The sequence below is a fragment of the Natator depressus genome, chromosome 1 (assembly GCF_965152275.1).
Source record: "Natator depressus isolate rNatDep1 chromosome 1, rNatDep2.hap1, whole genome shotgun sequence".
Taxonomy (NCBI): domain Eukaryota; kingdom Metazoa; phylum Chordata; order Testudines; family Cheloniidae; genus Natator; species Natator depressus.
Window position 1 is genome coordinate 212,562,462 of NC_134234.1, and position 26,956 is coordinate 212,589,417.

The 26,956-nt window shown below is 47.4% G+C and overlaps 1 protein-coding gene across 1 annotated transcript in view; it reads right to left on the reverse strand.

The window, feature by feature from the left end:
- Nucleotides 1-5,559: 5,559 nt before the first annotated feature.
- Nucleotides 5,560-26,956, reverse strand: part of LOC141974895 (antigen WC1.1-like) — a 69,424-nt gene continuing 48,027 nt past the window's right edge. The window contains exons 7-17 of the mRNA XM_074934940.1: nt 24,000-24,314; nt 22,702-23,016; nt 20,454-20,516; nt 20,053-20,367; nt 19,624-19,659; nt 17,845-17,982; nt 10,244-10,339; nt 9,182-9,253; nt 8,024-8,113; nt 6,637-6,789; nt 5,560-5,684 (exon numbers count right to left, since the gene is read on the reverse strand). Of these exons, the coding sequence (XP_074791041.1) occupies nt 5,560-5,684; nt 6,637-6,789; nt 8,024-8,113; nt 9,182-9,253; nt 10,244-10,339; nt 17,845-17,982; nt 19,624-19,659; nt 20,053-20,367; nt 20,454-20,516; nt 22,702-23,016; nt 24,000-24,314 (1,718 nt within the window). The remainder of the gene's footprint in view (nt 5,685-6,636; nt 6,790-8,023; nt 8,114-9,181; nt 9,254-10,243; nt 10,340-17,844; nt 17,983-19,623; nt 19,660-20,052; nt 20,368-20,453; nt 20,517-22,701; nt 23,017-23,999; nt 24,315-26,956) is intronic.

A 26,956-nucleotide genomic window follows, 5' to 3' on the forward strand; every position in this document is an offset into this window, starting at 1 on the left:
CAGGGGGATGGGAGCAACCCCATGACCCCAGCCCACCCTCCCAGCCCCCTGACCGCTGTCCTGACTCCTGCACCCCCCTCACACACCTTCAGCCCCCTTGCCCTGACTCCTACACCCTACTCACACCTCCCCAGCCTCCTTCCCTGACTCCTGCACCCCCCTCAAACCCCGCCAGCCCTGACTCCTGAACCCCCCTAACAAACCCTCTACTCTGACTCCTGCACCCCACACACATCCAGCCCTGACATCTGCACCCCACACACCTACCCAGCCCCCCCAACCCCCTGCCCTGTCTCCTGCACACACCCCCACAGATACTCTGCCCTGATTCCTGCACCCCCCACACATCCCCACCCCCACCCTGAGCACCAACCTGGAGATCCTGCACCCTCCCCGCCACATACCCACCTGCACCCCTCTCACCAAATGGAAGCTGCCCCAGGTAAGCGCTCCACACCCCAACCTCCTGCCCCAACCCTGAGCCCCCTCCCTTATTCTAGCTCCTGTTCAGAACCTGCACCCCAACCCCCAGCCTTCTCCTATACTCTATCTCCCAGATCCTGCACCCCCAGCCCTGTGCTCAGTGCACCCCCACCCTCAGCTTGGTGCAGAGCGAGATGAAGAGAATGGGCTAGAACCAGGGTGAAGGTAGGTACCCACTCTGTGCAGTTTACCCCTGGCCCTCTCTAGCTCCAAGGACCAACCCTAGCTCCCGTCCCACTGTGCTTTTACCCTCAGCCCCTGCTTTCCTCCAGTCAACAGGGACTAATCCTCCCCACATGCCCCGCTGTGCTCATCTTGCCCTGGCCCCTGCCTTGCTCCATCTGGGGACCAATCCTTCCCCCCGACACACCATGCCCAACTCTCAGGGTGGATAAAAATCAATGACTTTAAAAAAAAAATCAAATAATCAGATTTTTTAAATTTAAAGTGGATTTTTGAGGGAAAAATATCTAAAGATAGTTTTAATTAAGGTACATTACATCTCATCATGGAATAGGGATTATAAATTTTAATTAATAGAATCATAGACTATCAGGGTTGGAAAGGACCTCAGGAGGTCATCTAGTCCAACCCGCTCCTCAAAGCAGCACCAATCCCCAATTTTTGCCCAAGATCCCTGAATGGCCTTCTCAAGGACTGAACTCACAACCCTGGGTTTAGCAGGCTAATGCTCAAACCACTGAGCTATCTCCCCCCACCCCCATAATTCTATAGTATGAGACAATATATTCATGTAATGTTTAAGAAAAGTTTTGTAAATGAGTTCTAATAGTTCATGGATTAGGGACCCAATCTTATGGGGTTCCACAGGCTTCTGTATAGATTATTTAGGTTAATTTTTCTATCTACTCAATGGGACTCAGTGCTCAGCCTAGAAGATACCATCAGAGATGCTTAGTTTTGCACTTCTCAAACTGTGGATTTGTGTCTCCAGAGGTAACATGCTTGTTAACAGCAAAAATGTTTTAAATAAATAATATATAGAGGTGAGAAATAACAGACCTCAACTCTATTGTCTTTCTGCAAATTTGTGTACACAGGGTCAACCCCTTACCTCTCTCTAAAAGTGAAAAGTTTCAAAAAGTTCAATGAATAGAAGATTGTTGGGGGCGGAATAGATCTGGACAAGGAAAAGAAGTCTGAAGATAAAGATGAGAAGTGAGGGACATCTGCCTTTTTGTTAAACTATTATGTTTCTTGTTGAAGAAAAATATCCAGATTACTTAACAACGTTGTTGTTTTAGTTAAATGAAACAATTTAAATATCTGTCTGGTGATGTTCTCCTCCTAATAAAGCCTGGCAAGAAAATCCTCCAAATATTAATGATTCACCTGTTGAATTGGAGATAGTTCACCTCCCAATAACTTCATAAATATCTGCTTCAGTTACCTTTGGGAAATGAAATAACCAAACACTCATTCATTTTGTAATATAGCTGTAAAACTAATCTGAAAAGTTTTCAAAATAAATCACAGTTTAAAAATGTATAGTGTGTACCTTCTAAAAATGAAACCTACATCTATCTCTGAGTTGTGAAGAATATGTACTAAGGTTATAACAACCAACAAGAATGCACTTTTATGTAGAAAACCATGATTAAATTGAGTCTTGCTGACCAGTGATTTAAATCAAATCCACCCTCCCCGCTGTGCTCTTGCCCCTGGCCTCTTCATTCCCCAAGGGGGCCCACAAATATGTTTGGTGCCGGGCCCACAAAAAGTTAATCCGGTCCTGGGTCAGTTGCTAGATATTGTAGAACTCAGCCAGGATGCTTATTTACCTCTGTATGTTTTTGCTTCCAGTACATCCCCTTTCTGTTACCCTCAGGGAGTGGACATGATCATAATGTAACCAACACCCAGTAGGGCTGTTTTAATCTCCTGCAGACTTCTGCCATTTGCTTGCTCTTTCATGAGTGACACTGCTACAGTTGTCTGACTATTTTGGTGGAAGGGTGTTGTACGGTTCCCTGGATTGTTGGAAGTGGGTGGATCTGGCTATGTTATCTCACATCAGAGAGTCATATTTGACTTTCACAGCTTAGAAGGGACCATTATGATCATCTCATCTGACCTCCTGAATAACACAGATTTCACACAGGAATTCCTACATCAAGCCCATAGTTTTGGTTGACCTAAAGCGTATCTTTTCGAAAGAGAACCAGGACAGATAGTTGCATATTTTCCTATTGGAATATTTTTCCATCAGAAAATGCTGATTCCACAAAATCATAACATTCTGTAGGAAGTATAGATTTCCTGAACATTTCTGAGAGGAAATTATTAAAAAGTTTCATTTTGACTTTATCTTTTTGACTTTTAAATTGTACCATAGCACCCACACATCACATCCACAGTCACATCCACATGCCCAATACAATCCTTTACCACACATCATTCACACCCCACCCAGCACATATACAACATACAACTCCAACGCGTCACTCCCCCACATAATATACACACCATCACATGCAACACCCAACCACCACACACTCTGTACAAATCACATAACACACCACCACCACGTGGATACCATCACACACTGCCACCATGTGCCCCACCCACAATGCACCATGCAACATAAGAGTCAAAATGGTACAAAGATGCCTTCTTTAAACAAAGGTGAGCAAATCTAACCTTATCGAAACAAAGCATTTCAACCTTCTCTTAGAAAATCATGTTTCATGGAAAGTCTCAGTCCTTATCTTCAAGCCACTTAGGCCCAGATCTGTAGAGGTATTTAAGCTCCATTGAAATCAATGGACATTAGGGGGTTTAAATGCCTCTGAGGATCTGAGCCTTTAGCATTTGGGCCTTTGACAAATGAAAGATTCCTTCCCATTCCAGGACTGCATTGATCAGCACTGTCCCTCAGGCACGGTGGAGCTGTCGCCAGCCAGGGGAAGCTCATTTGTTCAGGAGACAGTTTTCCTGGTGGTTGATCTGAGACTCTGGACCCAACTCCCACAGGATCACAAAATCACCTGAACCCTCTTTCTGTTCCACTTGAAAGTGAGCTTCTGAAATCTGCCTTCAGTAGCATAAGCTCGTAGCATGTCATAAAATAAACCTCCATAAGAATCCACATGCACTTTTTCCCTAGGGGGAAGGATGGAGAACAACCCACATGGGATGAAAGAAAATCATGTCACTTCATGCATCTCTATACGATGCTCTGATGACACAGTGAAGGGCATAGTATCAGAATTTGTAGGGCAGAGAAGAGATTAGGGGCCTCTTGTCACTATTTAATCGTGTGTGTGTGTGCTCATTAAGACACCTGTAAATAACCTCCCATTTATCCTCCTGGATTTCAGAGGAAAGTCTGGAGTCTGGATTGGGGGTTAGGGCCCTCTCTGGAGTTAGGAATATTTTGTTGCTGGGTTTCTCACTGTTACCGCAAACCTGATAGAGCATTCACTTTCAGTGCAGTGCCCCATCCTGGAGCCTGCGATATCTGAGAAGTGATATTTTAGCATTACTACTTTTTGGTGATTCAGTTGTGAAGTTGCACTCCATAACGTTTTATGGAAATATGCTTATGAGTTTAAATATAATGTAACTGGAATATGCGTTATGCAAAAGGTCTCTTGTAAAGTATCATTACAAAGCTATATAAAATATATTCATCCAATTTGTATGCATGTATCATCATTGTATCTGAAACTAGAAATATGAAGTATAACTCTGAGGTCCTATTGTAACTAGGCAAAGTGTGGGCCATTAATGATGGCTTAGAATCTTGATGGCTCCCACTGACAAGGACAATTGGTTGTAAAAGGTTTATTTACCTGCAAGTGTTCCTGGGAGCCAGCCAAGGAAGAATGGAGGCTGGGGTCTCACAGGACATGTGAGCATGTCACCTGACACTCGAATCCATCTTAAATCTGGTATTTTTTCATTTAGAAGGAGGGGTGGGGACCCAGAGAGACAAAAGATTCCAGCCTTGTGCCAAAGCTATAAAAGGGGCTGGAACAAAACAAAGGAGGCTGCCAGTCATGAGAACACCCCTGCTTTCCACCTAAGATGTCTGCTGGAACTAACAAGTCTGTACCAAGGGAAAGGATTGGGCCCAGACTAGGAAGGCGTCTAGTTTGTGAAAGAAGCTTATTAGCATATCTGTGAGGGTGAGATTTTATCTGTAATCAGTTTCCTAATGTATTAGGCTTGGACTTGTGTGTTTTTGCTTTATTGTGCTTGGTAACTTACTTTGTTCTGTCTGTCATTACTTGAAACCACTGAAATCCTCTTTTTGTTCTTAATAAAATCCCTTTTCTTTATTATTGAACCCAGAGTAAGTGATTAATACCTGGAGGAACAAACAACTGTGCATATCTCTCTATTAATGATATAGAGGGTGAACAATTTATGAGTTTACCCTGTATAAGCTTTATACAGAGTAACATGGATTTATTTGGGGTTTGGATCCCATTGGAAGCTGGGTGTCTGGGTGCTGGAGATAGGTGACCTGCTGAGCAGTTTTTGGTTAAAGTCTGCAGCTTTGGGGGCGTGGACCAGACCTGAGTCTGTATTGTAGCAGGCTAGCATATCTGGCTCAACAAGGCAGGGTTCTGGAGTCCCAAACTGGCAGGGAAAACGGGCTCAGAGGTAGTCTCAGCACATCAGGTGACAGTCCCAAGCGGGTCTCTGTGACCGAACCCATCACTTCAGTCTCCATCTCTCTCCCTGCTGGTCCACATGGAGCCACCCAACACACCTCATGAGAGAAACATCAGCCCAGGAACAGATCTTCAAAAAGGTTTTAATAAGAAAAAGCAAAAATTCACAATGAAGAAGTGTTAGGGACAAAAAAGCAGGGAAGTTCCATACTGTCTGATCAATGGGAAATTAGAGGGGAAATCACAGCCCCTGTCTCAGTCAGACTTATTTCTTGCATTTAAATAAAACTGAAATCAAAAAGCTAATTGAAGTAGTTCCCAGGCAGGGATTGTCTCCAATACCCCGTTGGGTCAATGAGCATTTGGGACAGAAAGAGTCTAACCATACAGCGTTTACATCCTCACAGGATATTTGATCTGAACCCAGCCATTCTTATATTGATGTCCCAGAGATGCCATCATCAACATCATCATAACCTGGGTCATGAGGAGGTGGGGACAGGGCTTCCCTCTCAGCCCCAGAGGCCCCTTCACTTCTTAGCGAGTGCAGACTCCAGCCTGAAAATAGCAAGCAAGTCACATTACAGTCAACGTATTCATTCTCCACGCATGTGCACTCACATAATGGATGGGCAACATACAGCATGGGCCGTGAATCAGCCCCCACCCACAGTTCCTCTTAGTGGGGCTCTGACATGTTTAAACCATTATCTCTCTGTCTGTTCTTCAAAGAAAACATGTGGGGGAGGATTCTCTCTCTTCTGAGACCTCCCTGGTGCAGGAGAAATGTGGGGATGACAGTGAGCTGGTGACGACTCCCTGATAGGCCACTGGGAGCTGCTGTAACTCCTGACAGCTGATATAGTCCCTAAGGGACCACACACCAGCAGACACCTGGTGGCTGGAGCAGGGTAGGGACCATAGCCCATGGGACTTGCCTGGACATCACAGATCTCACCCACCCACACAATGCTCATTCACACGTTATTCCCATCAAGACCAAAGAAATGCACATTTCATCCCAACCCAGTCTCCCCTGAGATGCAAAGTGGGAGCTCAGTCCTGGGTCCCAGCTCTGATCCTGTGCTAATGGGGACATTTACATATTGAAGAGAGTGATTTCAAAGCCAGGCTGCTAACTAACCCCACCCCAGGGACCTGCTCTTCCCATTAGCATCCAGGGCACTGACACCTGGTTTGGGGAAGGGCACTTTGGCCCTGATCCTGCCAATGGACCCATGTAACTTTGATGATTTGGACAGTCCCACTGAAGTCAGAGAGAGTATTCATGTGAGTAGACTGACAGATGGGATCTAGTATTTGTAGGATCAGGGACCTTACCTAGGAAACCTTCTCTCTTTCTTGATTTCAATCCATTTAACTCTGTTTAGCAGAGGTCAGGGAGGGGACACAGCTGGGAGTTTACCAATAACTGTATTTCAGTGCAGTCACAGTGACCCCTAGTGGCCAGTAAAGGCTCTTCCAGGTGAGTTGTGTACACTCCACTCACCTGTCCGTGAATCTCTGTTCCTGACACTTTCCCCATGGGCCAGCGTGACTTCCTGGGCACTCGGTCCAGAACCAGGGTCATCTTCAGGGTCAGAAATTTCTCTGGCATCATCATAACCGTCCCCTGGGTCATCTCCAGGCAGGGCAGGGACCTCTGAAATAATGATGGGAATTAATGGTAATGAGAAGAGGCTTTCCACTGAATAGAGAAATAAGCTACATGCCAGGTGTGGCAAAGCAGGGACTTATGTGTATTATTTCTTATGAATGCCACATACACCTCAGTTTAGCTGTTTGATATTATCCTGCCAGATTGCACAGGGATAATCAAAGGAGGCCATTGGAGGGGAAGCAAACAGGAAACATAAAAATAACAAAGATGTGGCTCCTAAAGGCAACAATGAGGGGAGTTGTTAATTGTGGAATTCCCTTGTCATAAATTTAAAGGGAAGGGTAATCACCTTTCTGTATTCAGTGCTATAAAATCCCTCCCGGACAGAGGCAAAGTCCTTTTACCTGTAAAGGGTTAAGAAGCTCAGGTAACCTGGCTGGCACCTGACCGAAAATGACCTCTGAGGGGACAAGATACTTTCAAATCTGGAGTGGGGGAAAGGCTTTTGTCTGTCTGTGTCATACCTTTGCCGGGAACAGATCAAGGATGCAAGCCCTCCAACTCCTGTAAAGTTAGTAAGCAATCTAGCGAGAAAATGTGTTGGGTTTTCTTTGTTTTGGCTTGTGAAATTCGCTGTGCTGGAGGAAATGTGTATTCCTGTTTTTGTGTCTTTTTGTAACTTAAGGTTTTGCCAAGAGGGATTCTCTATGTTTTGAATCTGACTGCCTGTAAGATTATCTTCCACTCTGATCTTACAGAGTTGTTCTCTTATCTTTTTTTGTTCTTCTAATAAAGTTCTGGTTTTTGTTTTAAGAATCTGATTGGGGTTTTGGGGTCTTAAAAATCCAAGGCTGGTTTGTGCTCATCTTGTTTATTCTCAAGCCTCCCCAGGAAAGGGGGTGTAAGGGCTTGGAGGGATATTTTGGGAAAAAGGAACTCCAAGTGGTCCTTTCCCTGGTCTTTGTCTAAATCACTTGGTGGTGGCAGCATACTATTCAAGGACAAGATGGAATTGGTGCCTTGGGAAAGCTTTTAACCTAAGCTGGTAAAAATAAGCTTCGGGGGTCTTTCATGCGGGTCCCCATATCTGTACCCGTGAGTTCAGAGTGGGGAGGGAACCCTGACAGCCCTTCCCTGGGTCCAGCCAGGCTAGTTTGGGTTAATTCTTCCCAGCCCTGAGCTCAGGATCAAAGGGCAGACTAGGGAATGAAGGGGGTGGAGCAGCAGTAGCCAAGGGGTAATGTGGCTTCCAGGAGGCAGATTCATCATTGCTCACCTCGGCTGTCTGGAGTCTGGAGGACGTTCCTCAAGGCAGGCTCCTCCACATTATTGTAATCCAACTGAGACCCCCCTGGGGAAGCTCCCTCTGGAACAGCAAACGTCACGGTCAGCTTCCCCTGAACACACCCATTTCCCCAGCAGGTTTTAGTTCCCCATTAAAGGCCTGTTGTTTTCGAGTTTGGGCTTTTCATCATAGAGTCTGCAGGGGAAGTCACAGGGTGACCCAGGGGAAAAGGGAGAGTCATGGACATTCTGTTAAACAATAATTGTGCCACCTTTATTTCCTCAAAAATAACTAAGGTCCAGCCCTGCCCCACAGCATCCAATACCAACTTTGTCATGCCCTTCAATGAGATCAGGATCTATGCTGGTATTGAGCTAACCCTGGACCTGCTTCATAGATTCATTGATATAAAGGTCAGAAGGGACCATTATGATCATCTAGTCCGACCTCCTTCACAATGCAGGCCACAGAATCTCACCCACCCGCTCCTGCTATAAACCTCTCACCTATGTCTGAGCTACTGAAGTCCTCAAATCATGGTTTAAAGACTTCAAGGAGCACAGAATCCTCCAGCAAGTGACCAGTGCCCCATGCTACAGAGGAAGGCGAAAAACCTCCAGGGCCTCTTCCAATCTGCCCTGGAGGAAAATTCCTTCCCAACCCCAAATATGGCGATCAGCTGAACCCTGAGCATATGGACAAGATTCACCAGTCAGATACCCAGGAAAGAATTCTCTGTAGTAACTCAGATCCCACCCCATCTAACATCCCATCACAGGCTGCTGGGAGATAGTAGCTGCCACACCAGAGCTGATCATTGTGAATTCAACTGAACTCTATAAAGACATGGTTTAAAGTCCTTACATTATATGGGCTGGATCGTGAATTTGGTTATATGTTCCTGTCGAGGAGGCAAGGGGCTAAGATCATGGGGGACAGATCAGGGGTTGTACAGTGACACGTGTCAGCTGTGGAAGTCAGATTCTTTTTTACAGTGTGAATATTTCTCTGCCCGGTTCCCTGCAGCTCCTCCCCTGGGAGAGAGCACAGTCAACCACACACAGAAAGGGTCAGGATTTGTTCACATTTCCATCAAGAGCTGGACAGAAATCTTTTGTGTGTCTCTGTGTCCACCCCCATCCTTGTTACCTTGCTCTGATCCAGGATCATTTTCCCCCTCGCTGTCCCTGGTGTAATACTGCAGCTTTGTCACTGAGTCATCTGAATAGGAAATTGGAGAAAGGGTAAATGGGATGTTATCACAGTGAGAGCAGTGAAACTGGCTGATGGACAATGCATCTGGGTCCTGGAGCAAGATTTATGGTCTCACTATATTGCTTCTTCAAGAGAAGATGCTGAATTCACAGCGACTGAGTGGTGAGAGGCTGACACAGACTTTCTAAGCTAAATATCAGTTTTTTTGTAGTAAATGTGGCTTTGGGGTGGATAATTCCGACTGGGAAGATGCTGGGAACAGCCATATTGACCTCATGAGGTGAGGCAGGAACTGAGTGAGCCTTTTACCATGGCATCCCCTCCTGCAGGTTTCATTCAAATCCTTCTCATGAACTGGGGAGCCTGTTTTGAGTCACACTCAGGGTGTAAGAATCTCTTTAGAGAGGAATGTGTATCTTCTCCTCCTGAATGTTGCTGCTTCATGGCCTGATCCAGCAGAAAATTATGGCTGAGGCTGCTGGTCCAGATCTCCTCAGCCACGGACATGACTCCCATTTTGTTCTGGAAGATACTCCCCCTCCCCCGCCTTTTTGCCAGATAAGGCCACACCCCTCCCATGATCAGAGTCTGTGACCAACCCCCACCATTAGCAGAGAGGAGAATGTGCATCTCAGAAGTAGCCTCAGGGAGAAGCACTGACCATGCTCAGAGTGCCCCACAATGTGGTAAACTGAGAGCTGCATCTTCCCCCCTGATTGACATTCAGTCAAAATGACGAGAACAGTCACTTTCCTGACCCATAACTAATTACCCCCTACGGCTGCAGGATGTACTGATGGGCCCGACTATCTTCAGAATGGGGCTAGCAGAGTCTGCTAGGGAGGAAACTCATTCATCTCAGTCCAGTAACTGGCTGGTCTCTTCACAGACCCAGAATCTACAGCCATCCAGGACTCACAGGCTTGAAGGCTGCAGAGATTTAGCTCTAAGTCAGAGCTTTAGATTTTCTCCCTGTTAGGAATGACACACACAGACCTGAGGGATCAAACATTTCCTGCTTCTTTCTCATCAGGTTATAATCGATCTCCTCGTACACGGCCTCAGAGAAAGGGTCCAAGGGTCTTCTGGAGCCTGAAAACAAAGGGCAGGGTTGCACAGGGTCAGAGAAGCTAGGGATGGGAAACCCTATGAGATCATCCAGCCCCTGCCCCCGACTCCAGTGCAGGACTGGTTCCTACAGCACATTCCCACTGCTCTCTCCAGTTTAGATTTCAGCATCCCAGGTGACAGGGACCATGTCCCTGTCATGTTTGTTCTATTGGCTATTTCCCTGTCATTAAGTTTATCTTGATATTCAACCTTAATGGTCCCTTCATAAATGTATCCTATTACTCCTACTACCACCCAAAATCATTCCTCTCCTATCCTGGTGCTCACACCTAAGGGCAAAATAGTACTTGTATATGTATTGCCTAGAGATTGTGTGGGGAATAATTAGCTAATATTTGTGCAGTACTTTAAAAATGGAAAGTACTATCTACCTATCTTTTTAGGTGACGAATTTGAGGAACTGTCCCAGATTGAGGTGTCATGAGAGGAAGTTCTGGAACAAATTGATGAACTATACAGTAATAACAGGTTTCAGAGTAACAGCCGTGTTAGTCTGTATTCGCAAAAAGAAAAGGAGTACTTGTGGCACCTTAGAGACTAACCAATTTATTTGAAAATAAGCTTTCGTGAGCTACAGCTCACTTCATCGGATGCATACTGTGGAAAGTGTAGAAGATCTTTTTATACACACAAAGCATGAAAAAATACCTCCTCCCACCCCACTCTCCTGCTGGTAATAGCTTATCTAAAGTGATCACTCTCCTTACAATGTGTATGATAATCAAGTTGGGCCATTACCAGCAGGAGAGTGTGTTTGTGTATGTGTGGGGGTGGTGGTGAGAAAACCTGGATTTGTGCTGGAAATGGCCCAACTTGATTATCATACACATTGTAAGGAGAGTGATCACTTTAGATAAGCTATTACCAGCAGGAGAGTGGGGTGGGAGGAGGTATTTTTTCATGCTTTGTGTGTATAAAAAGATCTTCTACACTTTCCACAGTATGCATCTGATGAAGTGAGCTGTAGCTCACGAAAGCTTATGCTCAAATAAATTGGTTAGTCTCTAAGGTGCCACAAGTACTCCTTTTCTTTAAACAGTAATAAGTCACCAGAACCAGATGGTATTCACCCAAGAGCTCTGAAGGAACTCAAATGTGAAATTGCAGAACTACTAACTGTAGTCTGTAACCTATCATTTAAATCAATTTCTGTACCAGAAGACTGGAGGATAGCTAATGTGATGCAAATTTTTTAAAAAGGCTCAAGAAGCAATCCCAGCAATTACAGGCCAGTAACCCAAACTACAGAACCAGGCAAATTCGTTTAAACTACAGTAAAAAACAGAATGATCAGACACATAGATGAACATGATTTGTTGGGGAAGAGTCAACATGGTTGTTGTCAAGGGAAATCGTGCCTCACCAATCCTTTTGGATTCTCTGAGGGGGTCAACAAGCATGTGGACGAGGGGGATCCAGTCGATATAATGTACTTAGATTTTCAGAAAACCTTTGACAAGGTCCCTCACCAAAGGCTCTTAAGAAAAATAATCTGTCATGGGATAAGGGGGAAGGTCCTCTCATGGATCAGTGACTGAGTAAAAGATAGGGAAAAAAGGGGAAGAAATAAAGGGTCAGTTTTCAGAACAGAGAGAGGTAAATAGTCGTGACTCCCAGGGGTCTGTACTGGGACCAGTGCTGATCAACATATTCATAAATGCTCTGGAAAAAGGGGTAAACAGGGAGGTGGCAAAATTTGCCGATGATACAAAACTAGTCAAGATAGTTAAGTCCAAAGCAGACTGCGAAAAATACACAGGGGTCTCACAAAACTGCGTGACTGGGCAACACAGTGGCAGAAGAAATTCAATATTGATAAACGCAAAGTAATGCACGTCGGAAAACATAATCCCAACTATAGATATAAAATGATGGGGTCTAAATTGGCTGTTACCACTCAAGAAAGATCTTGGAGTCATTGTGGATAGTTCTCTGAAAACACCCACTCAATGTGCAGTGGCAGTCAAAAAAGCTAACAGAATTTTGTTAATCATTTGGAAAGGGATAAATAATAAGACAGAAAATATCATGTTGCCTGGATCTAAATCCATGGTACGCCTACATCTTGAGTACTGCGTGTAGATGTGGTCACCCCATCTCAAAAAATATATATTGAAATTGGAAAAGGTTCAGAAAAGGGCAACAAAAATGGTTAGGGGTATGGAACAGCTGCCATATGAGGAGAGATTAATAAAACTGGGACTTTTCAGCTTGGAAAAGAGATGATTAAGGGGTGATATGAAACTATAAAATCGTGACTGGTGTGGAGAAAGTAAATAAGGAAGTGTTATTTACTCCTTCTCATAACACAAGAACTCGGGGTCACCAAATGAAATTAATAGGCAGCAGGGTTAAAACAAACAAAAGGAAGTATTTCTTCACACAACACACAGTCAATGCCTGTGGAACTCTTTCCCAGAGGATGTTGTGAAGGACAAGAGTATAACAGGGTTCAAAAAAGAACTAGATAAATTCATGGAGGATAGGTCCATCAATGGCTATTAGCCAGGACGGGCAGGGATGGTGTCCTTAGCCTCTGTTTGCCAGAAGCTGGGAATGGGCAACAGTGGATGGATCACTTGATGATTACCTGTTCTGTTCATTCCTTCTGAAGCGCCTGGCATTGGCCACTGTCGGAAGACAGGATACTGGGCTAGATGGACTTTTGGTCTGACCCACTATGGCTGTTTTTATGTTCTTATATAAGGGTAAATCTACACGGCAATCTGGAGGAGTGATTGCAGCACGCATAAACACATCTGAGCTGGCTTTGATCGAGCTAGCCACGTGGCTGTGTCAGCACACACAGCAGCACAGGCTAACCTGCCGTGTACAGCCTCGCCTGGGAGCCTGGGTGCACGCTCCAGTGGCTAGCCCACGTCACAGCCACGCTGACGCAACTACACTGCTGTTGTTATGCCAGCGAGCTTCCACCGAGCTAGGTAAAAGCTGGCTTGGGTATTTCTACATGTGCTGCAATCACACCTCTCACTGCAGTGTAGATATGCCCTAAATGCCTAGTAGAACTGTCTGATCTCTTTGGCCATTATCACCCAAGCTCTTTTGCAGCATTTCTCCTTCCTCGTACCCTCCCTCCTGCTGTATCTCTCTATTCCGGATCTTTCCCACACATGGATTTTCTTGTACCTTTCTAAATGGAATCTCAACATGTTATTTTTCTAAGAATACTTGAAATCTCTTTGTATTATTTTCTCCAGTGAGGCGGAGTGGCCTCCCTCCCCACTTTAGAGTGAGGGACCACTACATTACCTCCGGTGGGCAGAGCCAAACCTGCCCTGCCCCCGTCGCCGGAATTACCAGGGCAGGACAGGAAGTATAAAGGGAGGGCCTTGCATCTCATTGGAGTGGGAGCTAGGGAAGGAGACAGAAGTCTCCAGCCTGCTGCAGAATTCTGGAGCTGGACCTGCACCAGGCAGCATCCTGTCCCCGACCCTGGAGAGAAATTGCCGGCACTGCCATCGGCCAAGTACCCCGACGAGACCAAGGACCCGGGCACTATGGAACCCCTCACCCAGACGCTGGTAGGAAGTAGACCAAGGAAACTGGACTTTGGTCCCATTACACTGTCAAAACCCGAGTCAACATGTTTTAGCTGGATCCCTGCTAACCCAGTGGCGGAACAGTCCGCCACTGTTAGGGCCCCGGGCTGGGACGCAGTGGAGTAGGGTGCGCCAAGGTCCCCTCATCCCCTGCTGCCAATCCCATCCCTGGGGTGGCAGCCTCCCCACATTAGGCCAAGAGGTCTGCTGTCGGCCAGAGCCAGGTCATCAAAACTGTCTGTTTGGTGCTCCCTGCTCTTCCCCACCCAAAGAGCCAGAGCCCCAGACTGTGTCTTTGCTGGCTGCCTTAGCCAAGAGGCTTAGGCAAAGCCTGCTTCCCACTCTGCGCTGCCCAGAGGGCCAGAGCTTCCCTTATCAACCATGAACTGCTGGCTGTCCCAGCCAGGATGCTGTGGACTAAAGACTGTTTTATACTCCACCCCGCCTAGAACGCCAGGGCTCTAGACTCTTGATTAGCGGCAGCTCTGACAGGAGGCTGCGAACTCTAGACTTCTTACAGATCGGCCCAGCAAGTGGGACCCGAGCCTGAGTGCTGCTGCCTGACACAGTGAGAGGCTGCGGCCTCCCTCTCCACTTGAGAGCAAGGGACCACTGCATTTCCCCTTTGTATTATTTCTCTGTCATCCCCACTAGTTCCAGCTCCTCCCAATGTAGTGTCATCTGCAAGTGTCACTGCTGTGCTGTTCATTTCCATGGCCAGATCATAGCTGAAGATATTAGATATGACAGGACTTAAGATGGTCCCTGGATCCCGCACAAAGCTCTCCCTGACATGTACACCTTGTGCAGGTTACAGGGCTGCTACTAGCAGGCCAGACTTCTGTACCAGACATGCACTGGCTACAGAGCTTCCGTGCAAGAGAGGTACACACCAGATGTGTTCACCATAAGATACCTTAATACTCCGACAGGTATGGCTGAAGTTAGTTTAAACAAGGTATGTTACACACAGTGTCACCTAGTGGCTGAATAGTATAATACAGTTTAACCTTCCATCACGTCTCCCCCTTTGCGTTCTACATTCCTACCATTTACAACATTTACTTTATCATGCTATCTTTATAGTTGAGCACAGATCAGTCTATTAAGTGTCTCTTGTTAGTATATAGGTCTGTCTCTTAGCCTAGGATAAAATTTTGGGTTTGACTTTTGATACTTTTATATCCTCCTTACGAATATGTATGAACAAAGAATGAAAACACTGTGTGTTGCTTCCAGATGGGGTTTATAGCACAATGAAAAGAAATAAGGAAAAGAGTTAAAGTGTTGCTGGGAATGGTGGGAGTTTAATATACAAGCGTATACTTGAAGACTGCCTGAACCCTTATCTCAAGGCAAGGTCAAGCAACCAGACGGGAGGGGCGGGCGGGAGGGTGGGCAAACATAAGAAACACTAAAAAGCCAGAGAAAAGGTGACCCTGGCTGAAATATAACCTTACTCCTTACCCCACCCGTAGGGTACAAAAGAGGTGGTACCAAAGTCCCCATACTACGATCCTCCAAAACGGAACATAACCATAAATTGTAAGGGGTGGGACCAAGGGATATAATTAAACCTGCTAAGAAAAAGAAGGTGGGAAAAAGGACAGGGAAAACTCTGTGGCATACAGAGCTATGGATATGCTTGCCTGATTAACCCCACTAAACATTGCATTGCCTGCACTTGGACTATGGTCTTCTGCTTTCTGATTGCATGATAAGAACCAAGAGAGGGGTGAGGGAAAAAGCCCTAACATCGCTCAGTGGTACTAGTTTTCTAATTACCCAACCCAAACACGTAACAACTTGGTCATCTGGCTTTCCATCAGTAGCAATGACTGCCTGAGGCCTGTTTGGAATCTCTGAGTTTTCTTCCTCTTGTTCTGCATCTGCCATCTGTAGAGTTTGCTCTGTTGATTGTTCTTTCTGAGGTACACTGCATGCTCCAGCATTTTATCTTGAGTTTATTTGTACTGGGTCTCCTTTCAAATATCCATCTTTCTAGTTCTTCCGCTATTCTCATGAGGCCCATCATGGCTGCCACACTGAGGTGGAGAACGCTGTTGGTCTTTGATCACATGCACTCTGAATGAGAAGTTTTTCTCTTTGAAAGAGATTTCTGTGGTGAACTGTCCCATGCAATTCAGAATGCCTCCAGTGTTAGTCAGAGCTGTGGCAGGTAACTTCATCTCTGGGAGGGGTTGAAGGTGATTGTTAGGCCCTTCTGAGATGACTGTTACATCTGCTCCTAAGTCCATTTTAAAGTCCATAGTGTTTCTCTGAATGATCAGTTTCACTCTCCAGGCAGGCTCTGTATCTTCACACAGGATAGACCCAAGAAACAATAGCTCTTGATTGTCTGTCTGGAATATGAATCAATTCCCTGACTGTGTTCATGTGGCAAACAACTGCAAAAAGTCCATGTTTCGTGCATTTAATATATCCTGAATGTTTGAGTGGAATTTGTTCCTCTTAGCCAGGGAGTTCTCCCTCTTTACCTCACCAGTTTTATGGTATTAACTTGTTTCATTCAGGCTGTGTTTGTTAACAGCTTCTAATCCATTTGAACAGCAGTGTGTAGGGTGAAGTCTGTTTTGAATTGTAGCTCCTGTGAAGGATTTTTATCTGTTAACCCAATAACCAGCCTCTCTCTGATGTTTTCATGTTTGCTGTTCCTGAATCACAGTTTTCAGCCAAGGCATGCAGAGCTCTTATAAACTATTCAACATTTTCCCCTAGTCCTTAAATTCTCTGGTGAAAACATGCCCTTTCATAAACCACATTTCTCTGAGGGTACAGTAGAACCTCAGAATTACAAACACCTTGGAATAGAGGTTGTTCATAACTCTGAAACATTCATAACTCGGAACAAAATGTTACGGTTGTTCTTTCAAAAGTTTACAACTGCACATTGACTTAATACAGCTTTGACACTTTACTATGCAGAAGAAAAATGTTGCTTTTAACCATCTTAGTTTAAATGAAACAAACACAGAAACAGTTTCTTTACCTTGTCAAATCTTTTTTTAACCTTTCCCTTTAATGTTTTTAGTCGTTTACATTTAAGACACTACTGTACTGTATTTCCTTTTTTTTTCTTTCTTTCTTTTTTTGGTGTCTGGTGCTGCCTGGTTGCATACTTCCAGTTCCAAATGAGGTGTGTGGTTCACTGGTCAGTTCTGTAACTTTGAGGTTCCAGTGTATAAAGTACGCATCAAACAAAGCCAGAACCCTTTCATAGTCATCTTTGTGCCTGTCTTCAGGAAAATCAAAGGTTGAAAGAAATGCTCTGCTTGCTTCCAAATAGCACAAAGTGAACACCATACCTGTAGAGCTTCAGTTTCCTTATGGAGTTTTGTAGCAATCTGAAATCTTGCAAAATGCTGCTTCTAGTCTGTCAGTTGTGAAGGTTTGTCAAAGCTGAAGTTCTCTGGTCAATGAAGAGGGAGATGTTGATGAAATCCTGCAACCTGTGTTGCTTTTTTTTCCTGTCTCCATCCTTCATTGCTCCTCCTTCTGTCTGCAACTTCTGTTGCTCTCTTCCTTCTGTTTTTCTTCTCCTCTGGCACTGCTTAACTTCGGACACCATGTCACATACACCTTGGACATGGTAGGTGGCAAGGCTGCTATAAGCAGGTCAGGCTTCTGTACCAGACATGGACTGGCTACAGAGCTTCCTTTCTGGAGAGATATTCAACAGATGTATTCACAATAAGACCCCTTAATACTCAGCCAGGCATGGCTGAGGTTAGCGAATGTAAGTTGTTACATGCAACACCACTTTGTGGCTGAACAGTATAATACAATTTAACCTTCCACTACACTGCCAACGCCCCACCCCCCTTAGGCACAGCTCCACCTGCTATTTCAGAGGCATTTCACACAGTGACACCAAGCAGGACCCACCTCTGCGCTCTGCCCTGGCACTTCGCACCTGCGCCCCCAGAATGATTAAGACCAGGCAGAGCAGGGCTCCCAGGATAATGCAGATGACCATGGGCACCGTGACTCTTCCACTGTCGGTCGGAGGGCGGCGCGGGGGAGCTGGATGGAAATGAACATGGAAGAGGGAGAGATTATCCTGTGGGAGTCCGGGGGGCCCAGGGATCTCCCCAGTCACTCATTGCACAGCCCAGGACAGCAGAGTAACGGGCTGGGACACAGTCTGTGTGCCATGGGGGCAGCTTACAGGCTGCTGTTTAAATCATGGGCTCTGCCCTGTCAGCTGGAGCCAGCAGGCAGGAATTCTCTGGCTCAGCACGGCCTGCAGCTCCCACCCAGGTGTCATTCGCCCCTAGATTTCACAGGCCATGTGTAAGGGGACTGTTGGCCCCTTACTAAAACTCGGTGAGGGTGTTTTGGTTGGCTAGCTCCCAGGACCAGAAGGAAGGGGAAGGGTTGATAGGAAAGCAGGACCCTGAGACTGACAGTCCCCAGGAACAATGGGGAGAGGCCAATGCCCATGCCCCAAGTCAGCCTGATTGACAGGGCGGACAGGCTAATCAGGGAGTCAGGAGGACAAGGTGGGTCCTGTCCTGCCTGTGAGCTGGATTGCCTGGGTCAGACAGAGTGGGGCCGAGCTACGGAGAGAGCAGGGGCCTGAGCTGAGCTGCGGAGCAGAGCCGCACCGGATCCAGAGAGAACAAGAGCAGCAGCCCGGGGGAGCAGGTCAGTGCTGGGAGCAGAGTCACAGGAGACCTGTGCTGGGAGCAGAGCTGCAGCAACCAGATCCGGAGGGGCCGGAAAAAGCAGCCCAGGGAGCTGGAGGCAGAGCAGCAGCAGCGCTGAGGCAGGGTGGAGCAGGAGCAGGAGCAGGAGCAGGAGCTGGGGCTGGGGCTGGGGCTGGAGCAGTCTGAAGCCAGGGGCGGTGAGGAGCTGAGGAGAGCGAGGGGGACCCTGGGCAGCGGGCCCAGAGCAGGGAGACGCCCCCAGCCAAGAGGCCTGGCAGGCCAGACTTGGAGGGGGATCATAATCCCGACTGGGCGGGGGCGATGCTGGGAAGAAGGGTCCTGCCACGTTCAGCCTGAAGGCCTGTGACCACCCCCAGAGCAAGTGTCCGACGCGCAGTATCCCTGCAGCACAGCCAGGGCCTGGGCAGGAGGCCTGGGACGTGTGAGGAACAGACTGAACTTCCCTTACAGTCCAGAGACGCTGGTTGTGACGTCCCCGTGCCACAGAGCAGGGTGACGTGTTTTCCTATAACCTTTCCCACTTTTTCCTTATTTTTTTAAATCAATTGCTGTTTAATACACTGTATTTCCTTTGAACTGCATATAACGATCAGTGGGTCAGGGAAGCATCCAGTGCAGAGAGCGCACCTGGGAGTGGGGACACCTTAGCCCCTGCCCTAAGTGACCACAGTAAGGTTGGGGGTCGACCCCCAGGAATCCTGGGCCCAGCCTTGTCGGGGTTACGAGGACTCTGCCAGACAGGAGCGTGGAAGGGGAGCCCTTGAGGTCAGGCAGGCCTCTGGGTAAAGGAAGGGGGAGCGAGGACTGAGATCCTTCGCTAGCCCATTTCACTGGGGTAGTGTATAAGCCAGGAAAGTTCCCCACAATAGCGGGACCATTCCCCTGCTTACTCATGGCAAGGAGCTCCTGTCCTTAGGCTACAGCTTGCAGCTCATCCTCTGTGACCCAGCACCAGGTAAATTTTAACTCTTGATGGGAGCGGGGGATGTTTTACCTGTTCTACTCAATGATGCTGTCGTCTCTGTCACACCTGCAAAGGGAAAGGGAGGAGAGTTGGAGTCTGGAGCGAGGGGGAGGTGAAGTGCTTGTCACTGGGTAGCGTCCCCCTCAGATCTACAGACATCACTTCTACAAACTCCCTCAGAGCAGCACAGGGTCTGTATGTTAGTGATTTAGGGCCCACGTCCCCCTATGCTGACTAGTAACAAACCAGCACACTGGGGTCTGTGATGGATGCAGGGGTTATGTGGGCTGATGTCTGAGCCAATATGGTCCCACAAAGCTTCCACCCCACAGCATCCATGATGCTTCTGCACACAGGAGATGGGAGGGCCTGGCCTGTGACCAAGGGAGGGCGGGTAATTGGACCCATCCTCATTCCAGAAAATTACAGCATGTAGCAGAAACATCTCCTGTCACTCACCTGAGCAATTCACTACAACATCTTCCTTGTGTCCACAGTTGCTCTCACCCCAGGGCTTGGCAGGACAGTCCCAGAGAGATGACTCTGTCCCTCTGCAATTCAACGTTTCTACCCAGATGGGACCAGTCCCCTCACCGAATGCAGCCTCGCCTGGGACTGGTACAGCAGATCCACAGCCCAGTTGTTTACACACAACGTTAGCATCCGCCATATCCCAGGATTCATCACAGACTGTTCCCCAGAAGCCACGGTACCAAACCTCCACTCTCCCCGAGCATCTGTCCTCTCCTCCCATGACACGTAACTTCTCCTGATCTGGAAATGCAGAAACCTCACATGTTAGTGGGACAGCTGGGAAACTCCTTCGGGACCAAAAGTGAGACAGTGAGAAGCAGAAATACCTGTGCAGCTTGTCGAGTTCGGGCATTCGGCAAACAGGGTCTGAGATGGTTTCTCTTTTTCTCCTGTGCAGAGAAAATGATTAAGTGAACGGACCGAGAAGAGTGTATGATGTAGGAGAGAGTAGGGCTTATCTGTATATTAAACCCGTAAATTTCAGCAATTTTATAAACTTAAATCTAAAATCTATTTTGTTTCATAGCTAATGGATTCGTTCCTCAGTGGATTCTCTGGATGTTGAAATCTTTATTCAGCTCGCTGCTGGTGTGTGCGCGTTTGAGGGTATCTGAGTCTGTTCCATCCACCCTGTGTACAGCTGCTCTTGACCCTGTTTGAAGGTAAACAGATCTGTCAGCTGAAACACACCCACATTGTTGTGAGGATCCAGAGACAAGAATTATTATAATTTGGTATTATAATGGTGGTATTATAATTGAGGACTGTATCTATTGGGTAGTGGGAAGTGGGCACCTGCTCCAGCCTTGAAGGGGTTGGAAAAGCCCTGCAGAGGGCTGGGGCTGGGGAAGGAAGTAAAACCCCAGCTGACTGGGGGAAGTGGTGGCAGCTGGGGGCCACGCCCCAATCAGGGCCCAGCTGGCTCTATAAAGGCTGTGAGCCAGAAGCCAAGAGAGACCACTCTCTAGGTTCCTCTAGCTCTGAGATGGAGGGACCTGGCTGCAAAGACCTGAATAGAGGACCTAGTTTAGAGCAGGATTGGGGAAAGGCCAAGGGAGCTGGGGAGCTCCAGCCAAGGAAAGCCCCAGGCAGCAGGCCTGGTAAGGTCTGTTAGGTATGGGGGTTGCAGGGGCAGCCACGGGTAGGCAGCAGGTCCAAACCCAACCTTGCCGGTGATGAGTGGCTCATACTGCAGTCTGCCCCAGGGTGCAGGGGCTAGCTGGTGAGTAGCAGGATCCTATGACTGAGGTGAGGTAGGGATAGTGGGTGAGGGGGCTCCCCTGGGCTGGGGAGACCCAGAACTGTGGGGTATGGCCAGGGGGCAGCACCCAGTGAAAGGGGCAGCAGGGTCCTGGAAGGGACACGGGAGCCAGCAGCAAGGCGAGACACTGGCCTGAAGAGGGCTCTCTGGCGGCTGGAACACTGAATCCCAAGGACAACCAGCAGCAGGCGCCGCTGGTGAGTCTGCGCCCCGGTTACAAGGACTAAATGAGACTTTAGATCTGAAACAAACTCTCACCTACATGCACAGACCCACTTTTTGGGAATTCTGATCCTGACCCAGATTTCACAGCCTGGGTGTCAGGAAGCAGGGGCTGCAGCAGAGCTAGTCTCCAGGCAACTTAACGAGCGCAGCTGGACTGTATTAGGCTGCCTGACTGGTCATACTGCCTGATTGGTCAGCAGTCCAGCAGCCACACCAGCATTCAGCAACTGCTCAGAGCATTTCCCACAGCTAAGATACCTCATTTTCCTGTCTTGTTCACAGTCTTGCTGTTGCCTTGACCCCAGACTTACCCCTTGCCTTGCTCCAGGTAACCTGGTCCTGACCCTAAGCTCCGATTTCTGCCTTTGGCTCTGGCCTCTGGCTCTGACCCTTGGCTCCAATTTCTGGCTACCAGCTCCTGCTCTAACCACTGGATATGACTCCTGCTCCAACCACTCAGCATGACCACTCACGTCCTGGTCACTGACCTTGGGCCCATCTCTGATTGTTCATCCCAAAAGTACAGCCACAGAGATTCCCAAATGATGCTCGCTAAGGGGAGGCATTTGCAGTGGTGCTGGAACAATTTTTACAGTTGGGGTGCTGAAAGTCAGTGGTTCCCAAACTTTTTACCTTGCCCCTTCTTACCCTGTCTGTGCTCCCTCTCCCCCGAGTTGAGGCCAGGACTGGGCTGTGGATCGGGGTAAGGTGACTCAGGCTGGGACCACACCTTGCGGGGCTAGTAGCGGGACCCCGTGTCTGGGACCAGCGGTGGAGCGCGGGGCCGGCAGCCGGGACCCCACGCAAACTGATTAACCCCTTGCACCCCAAGTTCCCGTGCCTACGGGCATTTCTGGGTTCTCACTAGGTGATTGCACCGTGTAACACACAGCTTGTATGAATAACTCCCATGTTTGTTTTCCAGGCGCTATATTGAGAATTGACAATGAAAATATGTCTGTCACTACTGTGACTGGAAAACAGTCTCTACTGAAAAGTAAATACATTCAAAATTTCTATCACACCCTTTCAATGAGTAAACGATGGAGTGGGTGTGTGCATGTCTGTGCACAGAGTTTCAGAATTACCACTGCAAGAAATATGGGTCTCTTCTGCTCGGTTATCACAGGACTGCTGTTTCCATATGCCTGATGGGCACTGCCAAAGGGACCTGTGCTGCTCACTGCATGCAACATGGTCCAGCCACATGGGACCAGAACCTGCTCCATATGCCAAGTCTCTTGCAACCTGCCCTCTATCCCCACAGTTCAGCTGTTTGCAGACAATTGCTGGGGTGACTCCAGACATCTGATTGGAGCAAACACTGCCCCATGTCCCATTGTAGAAAACCTCCAGCCGCCCAGCACAATCACGGTTGCTCACCAGCCTCAAATCCGTGAATTCTAGAAGGAAGTGCACAAAAAGGGAATTTAAGTCATCTGATTCTGAAATGAACTGGTGTGAAGAGTGAAATCCCAGCGATTGCTCATCCCAAAAGTATAGCCACATCATTCTGGAGGAGCAACTGTCAGAGAGAATCACTCTAAGACTGAGAGACTCTCCTGGACACCATGGGCCTATTAGAAGTACAATGGTCACCTCTGAAAAGTCACCAGTTCACAGCAGTTACACACACAGACACCTCCAATACAGCAGTGACTGCCCTGCCAACACTAGAGAAATGCTGCGATATCTCCAATACTCCTGGGTGGGAACCGATGGGAAATGGTGACTTTCTAATCACGACCCCAGTTGGTAGGTAGAAGAGTAGCGTGACCATATTTTCTCAAACGGAAAATAGAACACCCCACGGGGGGCCCAACCCCAAAACCTCCCTTCCTCTCCCCCCTGACACGTGGGGCCAGCCTGAACGCACCCTACCTCCCACCTACACAGGGACAGCCTGAGGTTCCCCTATCCCCTCAGCACGTGGGCCAGCCTGAGCCCCCCTGCCACCCACCCGTGCGGGGTCAGCGCGAGGCCCCGTTCTTCCATCCCACGCGCACAGCGGCCAAAGACCCCTGCTGTCCTCCCGCGTTGGGCTAGCGTTGCCACTGCCCCTCCTCCCCCCACATGTTCCTCAGCACTCCACTAGGGGGCGCATCCCACTTTTTTGGCAAAACTGTGCATGTTTCCAATTTGCTCTTCCCAACTCGTGATCCGTTGGCAAGAGGAAATGAGAGAAATGCCCAGTTTTGCCAAAACAGTCGGGATGGCCAGGGCAGGCTTAAAAAAGAGAGTGTCCTGGCCAAAACGCTCTATATGGGCACCCTATAGAAAAGACAGTGAGGGAGAGGCTTTATCCTTCTCAACTCTCTCCTCAAATGTCTGCCCCCTCCATTAAATCCCTGGTAACCAGGCTCACGTGAGCATTCCCGGACCAGACCTGAGCAGAGAACTCCTGCGTCCTCTTTGTGTCTGCAGTTGTGCTGGCCCCAGCCCCTGGAAATACAGTCCCAAAGATCGGATTCATTCCCAGAGCAGTTCACATCATCCAGCCAGATCTGCCCGGATCCTTCCCCGTAATGAGCAGAGACAGTTGCATTTATGGCGCGTCCACATCCCAGTTGTTTGCAAACCACATTGGAGTCTGACAGATCCCAGGAATCATCACAGACTGTCCCCCAGATGCCATTGTAATAAATCTCCACTCTCCCAGCACAGCGACCTGCCCCATTCACCAGTCTGATCCGCCTGCTTCCTGTAGGGATAGATCCCAGCTGTTAATATGCAATATGATGATTATTAAATAGCTTCCATGCAAATCAATGATGATGCTACAATGGCTGAGAGATTGAAATGCTTTTTAAAATCTGTCTTTAACAAGAAACACAGAAAAGGAGAAAAGCTGAGTAAGGAAATGAGGAATACTTTTTACAGAGCACTATTGATAAACAGCATGTGAGTGTAAGGGCCTAATTCTGAATTCCTTATTCATTGGAGTAATCCTTAAGGGACTTGTCATATGGGTCAGAGCTATTTGTGAGACTAAGGGTTAGCGGAAACAGCCCCTACTCAAAATCTTGAATATTCTCAAACAACTCTTAAATGATAAGCATCAAGATGTTCAAGGAATTATTAGGCAATTAATTTACCCAAAACCAAATATTCTTTTCAATTGTTACAGAATGGGGAGGGGGTGACACTGGCTGACCAGGTCATGCTAGAGTGTAGTTAGATCCGTTCACTTGTGTTCATTAAAGTAATGGTTAGATGTATGCGTGTGTATTCAGATGTTTAAACTTTATGAAAACTAGTGGAACGTTCTGGGTATTGTTTTTGCGTGTCTATTCCTGTCATAATGTAATGCCAAACATTTACATGGGAAATACACGTGTAGCTAAATAACACATCAAATAAATTTTGTGAAATGCGGAGGATTTAAGGACTTTAACAGAAAATGCTAATTTCAAAGGAAATAGCCATTATGAATAAGGTCTGAGGTCAAAAATCTAAGTGCATTTCTCACTCCCTGTCATCAAAGGAAAAGCCCACCTGGGTAGATTGTCAGCTTGTTTTCTGTGAGCTTGTTTTCTTATGTTCTTATGTGAGAAGAAGATATAAATATGGATTCAAAGAAAGATCCTGTATCTGTGGACTGTTTGGATTCTAACAGAGAAGAATAACTGAATGAGAAGACAGAGATCCCCAGAGTTATTCTGGGTAGCCCTGTGTGATGGGGTGAGCTCCCCACACTAGCCCTGTAAGAGCTGGGTTGGGCCAGGTGGGCCCAATCAGCTAATTATGTTGCAAACGGTGGAGGTTTAGGCCGGAATCAGCTGGTTAGAGAGAGTCTCACCTGTTCAGGAAGAGGTGGGACCTATAAAGCCAGGAAGGTGGCTCCGGTTGGGGCTGTTGGGAAAGACTGCAGTAAGGCAGACAGCAGTCATGCCCTGGGAAGAGGGAGGAGTGTTTGGGGGGCTGCAGGGAGATAATCTGTAGTTATTCTCTGGGAGGAGGATTCTTGGGGCTAGCACACCCAGAGTGAGGAGGGGAACCAGAGTATAGGAAGCAGTCATACAATCATAGAAGATTAGGGTTGGAGGCCATCTAGTCCAACACCCTGCTCAAAGCAGGACCAACCCCAACTAAATCAGTCCAGGGAAGGAGCAGTGTGGGCAGAGGGAGGAAGCCCAGAACTGCTGAGCTGTCCCTGGACTGGATCCCAGAAAAGAGGGCAGGCCTGGGTTCCCCTACTAGCCACTGAGAGAGTGACACCAGGGCAGTGAATGGGAAGACGGCCTAGGACTGTTGATGGACTGAATCCCGTCAGGGGGAACGCTGAGTGACCTAGCTGGAGGGCTAAGTGACAAAGAGGATGCTGCGGGTCCTGGAGCAAGAGGCGCTGCAGACCAGAGTGAGAGTGATGGTGTGCAAACTGTGGATGGGGCGTTGGCCTCGAGAGCTAATCCCCAGAGTGACCAGGAGGAGATGCCAGACCGGCAGTGAGTGGAGTACCTCATGACACCCTGTAAAAGACTTTGGGGAAACTGACAGTTTATTACATCACTGCCACCATTTGGAGTTACAAACTGATTTACCTGTTGTTATATTTTACCTGCTATAGCCTCTCAATAACCCTCATTCTTTCTTCTTAGCTAATAAACCTTTAGTTATTTACTATAGAACTGGCTGCCAGCGTTCTCTTTGGAGGAAGTTCTGGGTGACTGACTGGTCCCTTGGGACTGGGAGGAACCTGGTGTGGTGTGATGTTAGGATTAAGTGACATTTTATCACAACTTTCAGTTTGTCTGGGTGGCAGGTTAGGCGGTCTGTGACTCCACAGTGAGACTTGTATAGTGATCCAGGAGTTCACGTTTGTGACTGGCTTGGTGAAATCTAATGATAGAACACGCCACCAGTTTGGGGTGTCTGCCCTTGTTTTTTGAGTCTGCCCTGAGTTAGTCACTTACAGTGGTGAGCCACTCCAGACAGCATGACAGCAGGTACCACAACATTAGAGAAAAGTAGACTTGGTACCACTTTATTTTACCAATAAAGGGAAAGACAGGCAAATTGGATCTGTGTGTGTACAATCAAGTCCCAGACACTTAGGGCCTAATTCTACCCTGCTGAAATCAACTGTGAAGCTCCCACTGACACAATGGGAACAGAAATGGGCCCTTCATGTGCTGTAGTTACCCTGCAGTTGGAATGGGCATGAAAAATATCAGTGCAGTAACATACAGTGCATGCTATAGGGACATAGTTAAAATATCTGTTACTTGTTTACTTTGACTGTTGGACCTGAATGTAAATATATACCAGCAAAAAGAACAATAGAATTATCTTGTACAATAGTCATGTACAACCAAGAACAATGAAAAAAATCCCATCACAGAT